Source organism: Lepeophtheirus salmonis, chromosome 13, assembly GCF_016086655.4.
Source record: "Lepeophtheirus salmonis chromosome 13, UVic_Lsal_1.4, whole genome shotgun sequence".
NCBI classification, from domain to species: domain Eukaryota; kingdom Metazoa; phylum Arthropoda; class Copepoda; order Siphonostomatoida; family Caligidae; genus Lepeophtheirus; species Lepeophtheirus salmonis.
Genome location: NC_052143.2, coordinates 15518052 through 15532637, shown reverse-complemented (window position 1 = coordinate 15532637; position 14586 = coordinate 15518052). Strand labels below are relative to the sequence as shown.

Below are 14586 nucleotides of genomic sequence, written 5' to 3'. Positions count from 1 at the left end.
ATGTCCTCTCTGTTAAGTACATTTATATTAAAATATTTCAGTCCATCAGTCATTGTGCCTGGTCATTAGTCAATCCCCATGGCGTCCATAAAGATAGATGACTCCCCCCCCCCAAAAAAAATTACATTAATGTATAAATGCATACCTTACATTTGTCTCATGTTTTTAGAATTTACTGCTATATTAACTATAATCATATTTTCTGCAGTTCCAAGTATGCCTGTCAACGTGTCCCTTCGTAATATTACAAATTCATCTATTCTCATCCATTGGAGGCAACCCACAAATCCAAATGGAATAATTATTGGTTATAGGTTGTACTATATGCATAAAGACTTCACAGATGTAGAAACCGTTCGACGGCCTCAAGAGCATATGCAGTATCGCCTCTCTGGACTAAGTAAGTTCTTTAAAAATATTAACATGATTAAATAGATTATCTTATGAATATTTTAAGTGCAAGTTACAATTTGTAATCCCTTTTAACAATTAATTTGAATTACTAATGTTAGGAAAAACAGTTTATAATTAAACAACTTTGGGAGAAATGGGGAAAGTTACCCTAAATAATATTTTTCAAGAGGTAAAAGTTAAATTCTATGTTTCAAAATGTGATCTGGTAAATGTAAAAAAAATCAAATGAATAACAATATTAAGATCATTAGTGTTGTGTTGGTCCTTATGAAGAACTAAAGTTCAGTCCTGGATAACAAATATTTCAAAAATATTGATCCTCCAAAAATTTACTCAAATCCTAAGAATTAGTTAGTTTTCATTCATTCAAAAAAAAAAAAAAGTTTACAGAAACTTTTGACTTTAAAAAATATATAGTTAATGAAACACTGGTAATGTATGTTTAATGGTTATGGTTTTTTTTTTATCCTTAAGAAAAAAAGCATGGTGTAATCTTTCCCTTTACAATTGTCTGCATGATTCTTCTACATATTTATAATATACCGACCCAAAAGTTGCAGTAGTCTTTAATTACTAGGTTTCATTATACAGTAAAATAATGATTAAAACATACTTGTTTTTTTAAATTCCGTCTTTGTTAGTGTAAAAATGTAATAGCAACAGCAAAAGAGGTTACGTTTATGCAATTGCCTCCATACTAGTGTCAGTGCTGAAAAGGCTGTCGAGAATGTTGGAATTTCAAAGCAACAATATGGCTCACTTTTGGCCTGCTTCCATGTGTCACTCTTTTAGAACTTAACTCAACTTCTTAGACATTGCATTTTTGAGCGTCTTAGAGAAGAATGTCTGCATTTTCTCCCTCATAATCCAAATTTGGATTTGATCCGAGCTGCTTAGCACCGTGGTACGCAATAGACACGGCTTTCATCGTCCATATATGCCAATCTGTGATAAAGCTGTGATTGCAAGTAAAAGAGGACATATTGAATAAAAAATATAGCAAAATGTACTATTTAAACATATCACAAATTGGTTTGGAGTTGTCCGTTTTGATTGCATAAAAATCACATTTTTAATGCAAAAATTGCAATAGAAATATGATTAGTTACATACTATAATGACAATATATGTTTCCATTATTATGTTCAACATAAATTCCTTCCATTGTGTGTAGTATTGACATTGTTCATTCCAAACAGCCCAAGCTAATAAAATGTCTTTGCTTTTAAACAGTATAATATCCCATAAAAAGCCTTACCTTTAACCATAGACAATGGGTTTAATATAAATACTTATTTATTTTTCTGTTTTGATAGAAAGTTCGCCTATTAATACAAGAATGTATTATAAGAAACATAATTGTAGACAGGAATGTATAAGAAAAGAACTTAATATCATACGTTAATGAAAGAAGCATTTAGAAAGCTTTATAAATAAAAGACCTTAAAATATATTATTTAAGCAGAATAATATTTAAAACTATACAAAACAATTTAGTTTTATACATTTATTTATGTGTGTATTACTTTTTTATACACATCAAAGGTTATCAAATCATTTTAATGAATCATATGGTCTGCATCATTACGGAATACTTTAGATTTTAAGTCTCTAATAAACTTATTTCTTATTTCAACAAAATTGTATTGATAAGCAATTTTTTAGTTTATTTTATACATCGTAATACAAAAATGATGAATACCAAATAGCTTTTTATAGTTTTTAGATTTTTGAAGTATCTTCCTATACTAAACTATAAAGATGCGATAAATTACAAGCCTATAAAGTAAAAATGTCCTTAGTGAAATTTTTTCAAGGAAAAAGTTCTATTAGAAAGATTTTCACCAACAATACATGCCTTGTAGTATTTATTTTCTGAGGAAATCAAGTATTAGATTATTCCTATTTATAAGTTTTTTTTTTAATCACACATATATAGTGTATGAACTAAAGGGTGATTCAAAACGAGCAGTTTTATCCAGTAGGGATTATTGACAGGCGCGCGCGAGTTTTGTCAAATTCATACGTCATTTCTACTCAGTATTTTTTTACAATTCTTCATGAAATGATATACGCCACAACAACGTGTACAAATTGTTCAATTGTATTATGAAAATTAGCGTTCTGCGAAAAACTTCTTTCACAAAACGCTGATTTCTTGCTTGAGCTGCGAAGGAAAACAAAAGATTAAAGAAATTTCAGTCTTCTTCTGAACTGGTTCCAAAAGAAGCTGTAGCGAGTAGTACTGCAGGCAAGCTCAACCAACATAGGTTTAAAAGAAGATGAGATTATTTTTTCCAAAAAAAAAAAATTCACATAAAGATCGTGTGATATCACCTATCATTTTTTGGGGCTACGTAAAAGCAAAAGTATATGTGGATAAACCAGCGACGATTGAAGAATTGGAAACAAATATTGAGCGAGTTATTCGTGAGATTTCGGTCACAATGCTCGAACGCGTCATCGAAAATTGGCGCGAAAGAATGGACTATTTAAAGGCCAGTTGCATTTACATATGAAGGGGATTATCTTATAGAAATAATTGTACAGGATTGTTTTTAGGTTCATAATAAAGTTTTGACCATAATATAATATTTTATGGGTTTTATTTCTACAACCAAAAAAAACGCTTGTTTTGAATCACCCTTTACAACATTAGATTGTAGTAGGGTGGAGTCAAAAAGACCTATTCTATTTTCGTTTACGGCTAAAAAACTTTACATTTCTTCAATTTTATATTTTTCTTAATACTTAAAAGTAGCCCATAATTAGATTTATATAATTGATTAAACATTATTTGGGAAAATATTTGCTATAAAAAAATAATAACCAAAAAATATCGTCACCCAAACTGAAGTTCCGGAAACTCAAAGAAAAAAATATATATAGTAGAACTTTTTATAAATGCTTATTTAAGACAATTAATCGTACACTTTCAGAAGATACAAGGATTTATCGAAATTCAGTAACCATAAAATCACTTATCTAATTTCAGGTCAAATTTGTTAATATAAAGTTTTTATTTATCTTAATAATGTCTAGTTAAGGATTTATTCGTTTAGTTAGTAATTTTTAGTCGAGGTTTAGTGCACTTAGTTAATATTTTGCTTAATAGGCGTTCCTTTATGGAATAGTTTCGTTTCACTGTTTATCAAGTAATTAAATTCCCTTTATTTTAAGGCCTCTCTTTTTTACCCAGTTTCCTAACGCATTATAAAAAGGATGTTCACTAACGGAGGGTAAAAGAAAAAACAAATTGATTTGCTTTCAAAATAGTTTCAACTCTGTCACATTTTCCAACCTCCTTCCTTTGCTAATTTCATAAACACCCTGTCTCACCTCACAGATTTACTTTTTACGATACAGCCTGGGAATTGCCACATGAGAGCTAAGCTGCCCTGTAGCACATATTATAATTATACTTATATTAAAATGGATGTACAACAAATAAAAAAAACATGCATAATCCTGCAAATCCTGGAATGACTTCTTGATGCGATTAATAAGTTCATCTTTGGTGTTGAAGAGCTTTCGTTTGGTTTCTCCTTCATTTGTCCCACACGTAAATATATATCAGACTCAGATGTGACGAGTTTGGAGGAAAAAAGTACGACAAGATTGAGTCTTCAAAATTGTCTGACACAGTCACAACGACTCTTGACCTCAGCCTACATTGCTGTTGCCTCAAAATTACCACCCAACCTTGCAAACGAACGTCTTACTGAGTCCCAGAGTTGGATAAATAGTAAAATTGTCGCTCCTGGCACAGATTCTAAAGAAGGTTTTGTGACCTTGCCAAATAATTACAACATTGTATTTGTAAGTTATTTTCAGTTTTGTCTACCTGTTGAAAGTTTGAACAAGGTATCTCACAACAAAAAAACAAAAACAAAGCTCTCTATTTTCTTGCGCTTGCCAAAGAAATTGAACTAAAGTTAGCCTGTGCACCTGATATAAACTTATTAGTATCTGAAATACTCAATAAATGTTCAACCAAAAACAGTTTCTGGAAGAGAACATATATATATATATGAACATTTTTATCTGCAATATTTTTGTTCACAAAACAATAACAATACATAGAAATATATGTTTCGTTATTTCTTTAATTTAATTTAACCCCCTTAAAAACTCCCAGCTTTCACTTATTTTTCTACAAAAAGATATTGTAAATATATATATATATATTTTTTTTTTGAACAATCAAGACGGCCTTTTGTTTGTTTACTTTAAAAATGAGGTCTTGAAGGATGTATTTACTTTACATTTGTCGGTTATATAAAGGGTAGCAGTAGGCATCAGCCTTTTTTTAACAGCAAACTGGTCAACGATTTACAACTTTACTATAAACCGCGGGGGAGGTTGAAATAATTATAAGAATTATAGACGTGAATCCACCGTGTGCTCTTATGGAATTGAATCTCCACATTATATCAAAGTTAAAATTATATTATAACATTAGGAAATAATAACTTTATTACCACATTGCTCGAACGGAATAATCTAATTTATCCTTGATGCTAAAGAAATTGTAGCCATGAGCTTATTTTTTTTTTTTTTTTGCAGCTAGATAGTACCATCTTGTAGAATATTCTTTACATATCTTTACAGCTGGTTTAAACTTTCGAGTGCAAGAGAGGATATTACGATCAATTCAAAATATTAGACCACTCCAATTGGAATATGAATGCAAATAACAAACATTTAGTAGGCATTGTACCTTGTTGCCTGTAAAATCTGATGAGTCAATTAAAAATTATTAAACCAAAATTAATGAACAACTACCTTGCACAATTAATTATCCTTTGTAATTTTCATTTATACTTAGTATTTGTGAAAAATATATTAAGTTTCCCTTTATTATTGTCTCAGACTTAAAAAATGAATAAAATATAAATAACTAATTCATTTTTGTGCAGCCCGGTACGGATTGAGCAACTGACCGGTACTACTGCAGTAGAGGAAATAAGTATTAGATTCCTGGCTAGATGGACTCTGTGATAAAGATTTTATATGGGATTGAGGTTTGCTTTTTGTAGAAAAACTCTTTTGTTGCCGTGGCCGTATGTTTTGGATCATTGTCGTGCTAGAAGACCCACTACACGAACCATTTTCAGTGACCTACCCTCACAGAAAGAAGGTCATTTCGATGTGGCGAAGTCGGTATTCCCCCCTCAGCAAAGAAACACCTGTATAATTGACCGTAGGGATTCTAGGACCGTAGGTGTTCTAGGATTTTACTCAGCATTTACCTTCCTCCAAAAAAAATTTTTGTTCATATAATGTATATCATTGGTAAAATAAACCAACGTAAGGGATCAAAGACTTTATTTCTACTTACTATTACTTGATGACGTTATTCAAAAAAATTTTAAATTAGTTCTAGTACGGCCAGTCCGAAGGACTGGTCCCTTGAACTGATTAGATAGGTCCTAAGACTGTACTGGATCGAATAAATAAGGACTTACACAACACTACTGGTTAATTGTATTATTTTCATATATCGTGATCTTGTTCAATTTCTGAGGCAGTATTTGTGCTATCAATGATCTCTGAAAAAGAGACAATTTGTAGTATGCATAACACTTAGTAAAAGATTTTATTGCGTGTATGTTGTATCCTATCAAACTCTTTAAATCTTGTTTTAATCTAATTACAAGAGAGAGATAGAAAAAAAACACATTTCTAAAATGTTTTTCATATACCTAAATATAAAGAGGATTATCGCCTAATCCGTGTATGTCTATTGAGGCATTGAATGTTTTTTAATCCTGCCAACTTTTGTAGTTATTTCTTGCTACCAAAAAGAAACTATGAGATAAATTGTTTATTTTATCTCAATTCATCATAGGGATGGAACGAGCCATATAACTCTCGATAAAGTTATATATTCAACCTAAACGTTATGTTTAAAAAACTGCACATTTATTCTTAATCTTTACGGAATCAAGAAAAGACAACTAAAAACCAACCTATGATACATTTATATGTTATAGTTAGCTTTTATTAAGTTCAATAGTTCCTCCCTTACAATCAATTACAGACACGACACGCCGGATTGACAGCTCATAATGATAAAGGCCGTGCCCATGGCGTAACACGCTGTCGTGATAGCATCTCGGAGCAAATTCAAATTTGGATGAGAGGTACAGAAGACATTTTTCTTCAAGACGTTCCTAACTGCAAAGTTTACGGAGTTGAGTTCAGGCCTGGACATGGACCATATGGAGGCTATCAGAAGTTAGCCATATTGTTGCTGCAGAAGTTTTGGTTCCTATTGGCTGTATAGGGATATAATGGACTTTTTCATGTTGTAGGTAGTTCAGATAGAGATGTCAACGGTCTTTGTAGCCTTATCAAAACTTACACCAACACAGAGAAGATAACAAAAAGAAAACTTGTTTACTTTTGTTTCCAGTTTCCTTAAGTTGTTTCATTAAACCTTCTAGTTAAAAGAAATGATAATAAAATCATAATTTTGGTAAATACAACTACAACTTTTGGCCCACACTTTATATGTGAACAAAAATGTTTTTTGAGGAAGAAAAAAATGCTTAGTATAATCCCGATATCTACATCCCTTCCGTCATGTATGGTTGCAAAAATTAATGTTTCTGTAAATGATTCTTCCCTAAGATGACTTCACCGCGTCATAGGGAAATCTAAAGCAAAAAAACCCCTTCGTTCAAATATAATACTAAAATGGTTCTTCGAGTACAAGAATGACACAAAACATGGTTTTGGTAATAAAGAAGTTGATCGAGAAGAAGATGAGTGGTCTATCCATTGTCCAGATCCCAATCCCTTTGAAAATCAGTAGAAAAACTTAGAAAATTGTATAGAGGTCTAATAATGATTTCCTTTAATATATGAATGAAAAAATCAAACCCTCTGCATGCTTGAAAACATTTTTGAAGCAACATCTATCGAAGGAAGCATCATGATTATAAATTAAAATTTATTAATGCCATCTAACGTATTATATCTACATATATGTAGGCACTAAGAAAATTTATTTTCATGCTTAAGAAAGTTGTTCATAGTGATATATAAATGAATTTCTATCTTTAACCTTTCGAGACATGAAAGAAGAAAGACTACTCGTAAGAAATGAAATTAGATAGGCTGTGGGTATTTTGAAATGAGATCATTTGTTCAGGAATGTTTTAAAGGTTATTCCGGGGAAAAGAACATGAGTTGTTTGATTTTATTTAGCAATTTTTAAAGTCTCAAAAAATACATTTGAAGTATTTTTGAAAATAAAATAAAAAAAGTAAGAAAGGAAAACACTAAAATTAAGTACTTCAAAAAATAATAAATAATATGATACTTTATAGTGATTGAATTTTTAGTTATTTTGGTGTATAAAAAGAAAGAATAAGACATTTGTATCTACAGAGTTAGACCCAACACTGGCAGTAACATTCCATTACGTTTTTATGGTTGTTATTTTTAATTACGAGGTTTCATCAAGAAGCCAAACTTTAACAGAAAAAAAATGTGTTTAGCCCTTGTCTGTATGGATAAAAATATACTGGCAACAACAAAAAATCCAACACATGTGCCATTTCTTCTGCAACGGTACAAGTGCTGCGAAGGTTAAAGAGATTGTTGGCATCTCAATTCCGACTTTCTACAGTATCAAAAAGTTCATTACAGCCCCATTCAGCCAAGTAACATCTGTAGCAAAAATATGGGTGACTTCTGGCCTAAGCTTAAACACCTTGACTTTGCAGTTTGAGACGTATTGGAGAAAAAAGTATTCACACTTCTTATGGACTCACTAAGAGCTTCCATCGTGGTACTGTGGTACGCCAGGCACACAACCTTCATTATGAAGAGCTACTAATCTAATCGCCTGGATATTGAGGCTGCTATTCCTTGTGAAGGAAGACATGCAATTTAGTATTAATGTTAACCCATAATGGCCAAGACTGAAAATTTATTTACACATTTGAACACCTCCTTTTATTGAAATGATATTTTGTTTATTATAAAAAATAATCTATATTCCTCTAAAAAACCCACAAAAGGAATAAAAAGTATTTTATGCGTTGAGGTCCATCATATTTTTTAAATATATTCTATGAATAAAGGTAAAGATATTAATTTTAAAAGTACTTCTTATATAACGAGGAATAAAATTGAATATTATATAATTTATCGTCGTTTGCATTTTTTTTTTAACTTAATGTTTAATCTACTTTGAATATTGGTTTGTTAAAACACACCATCGACACCAACGGATTAATTATGAACTGTAAAGAGGGGGAACCCAAATTTGGAGTAACATTTAACTATATAATTATGTCCCTATCATTTTTATTAGCGAGGTTTCATTATACAACTAAAAGAAAGCAAAAACATACAAACAAACAAAAAAATGTTTTGTTTTTATCCCATGTCTCTAAATGTCCAAATGTCGGAGCCACAACAAAAAAGGCAAGACGTGTGCGATCAGTTCGGTGTTAGTATCAGTAACGAGAAGGCTGCATAGATTATTACAATATATATCCGGATCTACAACATAAAGAAGTTTATTGCAGCCCCACACAGCCAACGCAGGCCAAAACTTCTACACTAACAATATGGGTGACTTCTCGCCTGAATACATGTGGCACATATCCAGCCAGACTTCAGTTACTTAGACTTGTAACTTACCTCTCATCCAAATTTCTATTTGCTCTGAGCTGGTGTGTTGCGGCTGTTATTAATTGTAAAGGAAGACATATCCATAAAAAATATAGCTTATATAGTATTAAAATGTATCACAAGTTTGTTGTAAGTTGCTTATTTTTATTCCAAAAAGATCAGCTTTTTTGTAATTTGGGCATGCTACTTCTAATATCCTATACCCACTCCGTAGTGTTTGGACTTTAACAAATACATGGATTGATAGTGAAGAAAGGAAACTTATCACAACTTAGCCTCTATTTAATCAAATATATAGCAAATGAAATGAATATAACAGCAAACTCTTAAGCCATATGACAAATCATCCCCTAAAGCTCTATATCTTTAGGGCTATATAGAAAGTCCTTTTCACAAAAAAAAAAAATACTCCTTTTCAAAGTGGTTCAAGCGAAGAAAAAAACCATTGGTTAGACTCCTTTTATTATTTATTCACATTAATACAATTTCAACGTTATATGAAATACACCACTCATTTTAGATCCCAAAAGAATTTTCTTTATTTATTTACATATATGTTTGTAGTATGAAACAAATAAAAAAAAGAGGAAATCTTCATTCCAAAGCGCCTTTTTATTAAGTTATGAGAATAAAATCTTCAAAATGTTGTTGTATTTTCATTCTTGTCTTTTTTTTTTTTTTTTTTTTGTTTTATGATTATATGTATTGCAGTAAAAGAAAAAGTTTTTAAGCTGTATTTCATTTAGATGTATGTATGGGCGTTAATGTATATAGTTATATTTCAAAGTTCTTATCTATTCAACTACTACTTGATATAAAAATACTGCAACCATTGGAGGCGAGAAAAAGTGGATTTAAATCTAGGTTTTGAATAATGAAATATATACTATCACGGCATAAGGACTTGAGTTGATCAAATGAAATTCTTCAATTGATATTTGTGAATATTTTAAACTGCTCTTCCTTTTTATGAATACTGAATACTTTATTATGAAGAACAAGATTGTCACCAAATTAAATGTAAATTTTTGTCAGAAATGACTCTAAATCACATACTTCCTTGCTCATCAACTTTAATTATTTTATGCATAGATATAGTAAATATAATAAATAATCGTACAAAAGCATCGAAAGATGCACTTATACGTCGCAACAAATCTTGGTCATGATAAAAAAATGTAATATGATTAGAGTTGAGTAGTTTGTAATTAAAAAAAAACTAATTTTATAAATTACAAAATGAAAACGTGTTTTGGATGTGACCTTTCTTCTTCTTTTTTTTGTTTATTCTTTATAATGTTGACGTGGTTATAAGATCTCCCTTGGAAAGAAAAACGATCGCTTATCTTTATTGTAAATTGTTTTAAAAATGCATAATAAAATAAATTTAATGAATTGAAGCATTTTTCTGCCCTAATACTATTTAAATACAAAGGTTCTCCTCCTTATAGTAGTAATACATGTAACGGGCAGCTGATATATGTCTTCTTCTTGCACTCTTTCTTTCCTAACAATAAACTTCACTTTAACTATGATATATAATATTTAAAATGCAATATCAGAATAAAATAAAATGTCATTCATTATGTAAAAGCTCTAGACTAGATGTTGTCAAACTTCTTCTTGCGAGTACTGTGAGAAAATATTAAGATCAGTACTGGTTGCTCCGACATTCTTATACTTAGAGACAAGGAATAAAATGACAGCTTGTTTATTCATGTTTCAGCTGTTGTTTGGTTCTGTAATGAAACCTCATAATTAAAAATAAAGATGATTAAAACGTAATTTAATGATACTCCAAGTTTTTGGTACCCACTCAGTAAAACTTCATAATTAACATAAGTATGCCTATGTAATATTTGATTGTGTATATTTAGGAAATAATAAGATATTTTTGCTTAATATTGTTTTTTTTTTTTTGAGACGCACCATTTATAATAAAATGTACAAGTCATTCCTATTTGATCATAATTTCCTTCTTTTTTTTTTTTTGACAAATTACTTTTTTTACTAATACTCTTACTAATGGTATAAAAATTATGATATAATCAAAACTTTTTGTCGCTTCTAAATATACATATAAACAATATTTATTTCCCAACTCTCCATTGAAAGTTATTTCTACTCATGTTAAACAATACAAACACTAATTGATTTTTTTTAGAACCATATACCAACTATAAACTCTGGTTAAAAGCATTTACCTGGAAAAATGAAGGAGAGCCCTCTGAGCCCTTTACAATGATGACAGACGTTCGTGGACCTTCTCCTCCAACTGTAAGCAACTTGACCTGTTGTAATGAAACTTCAATATTTGTAGAATGGGACAAACCCAAGATTTTCTACAAGTCCGTTGACAATTACTACATTCATTATCGTAAGGAGAATGCTGGAACTTGGAAAGAAATTGAGGTCATCGTAGAGAGAACAACTTTCACAACACGGCCAACTACGGTAACCACTTTCAAATAGTAATGACTAACATTAGACAATCATCATATATCTTTAGTATATTCTGACTAATTTAACAACGAACTCACTCTATGAGATCAAAGTACAAGGGGCCACAAAAGGAATTTACGACTCCTCCAAACTCTTTAAAGGTCAAGAAACAGAGATACAAAAGTTTCGTTTGCGTCAGCATTGTGATCATGTAAGAGCCTTTACAATGGTCTTGTCAAAAGACTCCAGCTCAACATCTTCTTCTTCAACATTACGACATTTAGAAAATGCTTTGGGAAGTAGTGGTGCTGGGGCTCTTGCAGGTGTCTTTGTTGTGGCTTTGGCCCTGTTTTTTGCCGTAGTTATCCTTGGGATTTGGAGGTGATTTTTAATTTGATCATTAGGGCCTTCAAAAAATTATTAATTTTATCTGATTTAAAGGCGATATTTCAACGAAGCTTATTACTATTTGGATGAAGGAACTGTTACTCCTGTTCCAGCGAGTATTCCTGATTGGGATATCATTGATGCTAAAAGAGCAGTTCCAACCCATGTATTTATTCAAAGAGTTGCTGCTATGCATATGGATATCAACACGGGTTTTGCAAGAGAGTTTCAAGAGATTGAAGAGGCGTCCAAAGGGGATATATCCACTTCCAACGCCTCAAATGCATCTGAACATATAGATAAAAATCGATACAACAACATTTTAGCTTGTAAGTCTTCACTCAGAAGATTAATATTGAGTAATTTAACCATTCTCTGTTATTATTTTTTCTTCTTATTAGATGACCATAGCCGAGTTCAACTACGACCCCTTCCGGGACAAAAGAAAGGGGAGTATTTAAATGCAAATTTTATTGATGGATTTCAAAAGGCAAGGAATTACATTGCAACTCAAGGACCTCTTCCATCAACCTATGATTCCTTTTGGAGAATGATCTGGGAGCAAAAAGTATATGTGGTTGTCATGATAACAAATCTTTTGGAAAGAGGACGAGTAAGTACTTTTAACTTCCTGGTGTTCAACTATTCGACTTGATTTAAATTTCCCACAAAGTTATTTGTGTATAGTATATATCTACATAGATATTGGATATTCTTGTACAAGGCTGATTTACGTATTTATTTTCTCTGACATAGATGAAACTTTTATTTTTCAATTATTGGATGAAGAACAACGTGAAAAAAAAGTCTTGCTTAATTAAGAAACTGACATGTAATTTATAAACTTGAAAGCATCGCTTGTATTTATTTGATTATTTTTTTTTCACAGGCTTTAACAAACACCTCTTCCCTTCTATCTATGTAGATATAATCAAAATTAACACTCTCTCTAAAAAATTAATTTACCAATCAAATCCTATAAAAATGAAGAGTCTCATATAAAGTCTATAAATTTTCATTATTTTTTAAGCATAATTTTTTTTTATATAACAGCATTTTTAGTCATTCTTAACGGATACACATCAAGTCTAACGTGAAATTAACAAATAAAAAAATATTAAATACACAAAATGTGAGAGTTTTCCTCATGTTATATTTCTTTCATATTTCCCTACAACAAACTAAAAACTTGTTTGTTTTTTAAGGATTTTTTGAAGACACAAATTGATTGATGATCAACTTTATAATACAATCGACAATAGAATTTAATGTTTGAAATAAAAAAAATTAGTATCCATCGCATCTATTGAGTTTATTATTATAACCATTGCAAATGCAATTGTTAATGACTTTTATAAATTGTATGATGCAGCTTAATTGATATAAATGAAATTAGTTTGAACTTTATTATGTGCAATTACGATAAATAGTTTCTTATAAAAATATATATATACTATAATTTGCAACTAATTTAAAAATAATTTTCCATAGACCTTCTAAGAGTTTCCTCTTCTGTTTTGATTATTAACGGATCTAGCAATGAAACAGCATAAACTTTGTCAGCACACAAAGTAAAGGACAGTTATTACATTTTTTTTTGTTTTCGACTAGGAGCTGGTTTTATTTCGAAGAAACCAAAATTTAGTTTTATTGAGACTCGGCTTGCCACTAAAAAAAAAAGTTATAAAGTTATATGTACCAATATTTTGGTCAAGACCTTGATCTCAAATCTCAGACAAAAAATAAATCTTTTTCAAAACGTGGACCAATTTTTTCGGTCTCAATAAATTTAATCTTCTTTTTTTTTTTAATATCGATTTATTTTGTGGCTTATTTTACTTTATGTATTGTTATTTTAAACCAAAATTTAACAAAGTATATATAATTGTGTTAAAACTCCGTCTAAGACGATTTCTTTTTATCCGATCTGATGCAATTTTTTGGTTATGACCCTGATCTTAGACATACAGAGACTCTTAAGGATCACAAGGCAAAAAAAATTTCATTGAAACATTTTTAGTTATTTTATATGTCTAGATACTAAATTTTATAGTGATCTTTTCACCCACTTTAGATGATATTTGTGATAACAACTAAAAAAGACCTATAAATTAATATAAAAGATGTAAAAAAACTTTGTGGAGCTGAAGTACTCTGAAAAGGGGGGCTACCCACCACGTCACTGGACAGAAGGATATTGTATCCTTTTAAACATAACGGCAAGTCAAATAATTTACAACTTTACTGATGAAGCTTGAAAAATATGTAGCCTTTCTCGTATGTTAAGACAAATATTATAGTTTTATCACTTTTACCTATCAAAAAGCACCGTCTTTCTTTCTTTTTTCTCACATAATACATGATAATAACAATGATAGTCAAAAACTAATAATATTATAAGTCAAGGAACTGGAACATTCAAAAGCTCATTTGAAAAAGACTGACTTTATCTCTCCATCACAATAAGAATACATTCAATCGAAATGGCGAAATAGATCTTGACGACAAACCATTTATATGTATTGCCAATCATAAAAACAATGTACCTTTCATAAAACACAAGGAAGAAAGGGCTTAACAAAAATATTATATTTTTTTCGTTCAGCTTTCTTTACATTTAGTAATTATTTTCATCCATTTAATGGAGCAATGTACCTATACCACTTTTTAAGCCATTAATTAGATACCGCG

At 30.5% G+C, this 14586-nt stretch overlaps 1 protein-coding gene across 2 annotated transcripts in view; it reads left to right on the top strand.

The window, feature by feature from the left end:
- LOC121128022 (putative receptor-type tyrosine-protein phosphatase mosPTP-1) overlaps positions 1-14586 on the top strand; it is a 124131-nt gene that overhangs the window by 98891 nt on the left and 10654 nt on the right. For both annotated transcript variants that reach the window (XM_040723599.2, XM_071892828.1), the window contains 5 exons: positions 209-400; positions 11231-11520; positions 11576-11889; positions 11950-12224; positions 12297-12508. In XM_040723599.2, coding sequence (XP_040579533.1) covers positions 209-400; positions 11231-11520; positions 11576-11889; positions 11950-12224; positions 12297-12508 — 1283 coding nt within the window. The remainder of the gene's footprint in view (positions 1-208; positions 401-11230; positions 11521-11575; positions 11890-11949; positions 12225-12296; positions 12509-14586) is intronic.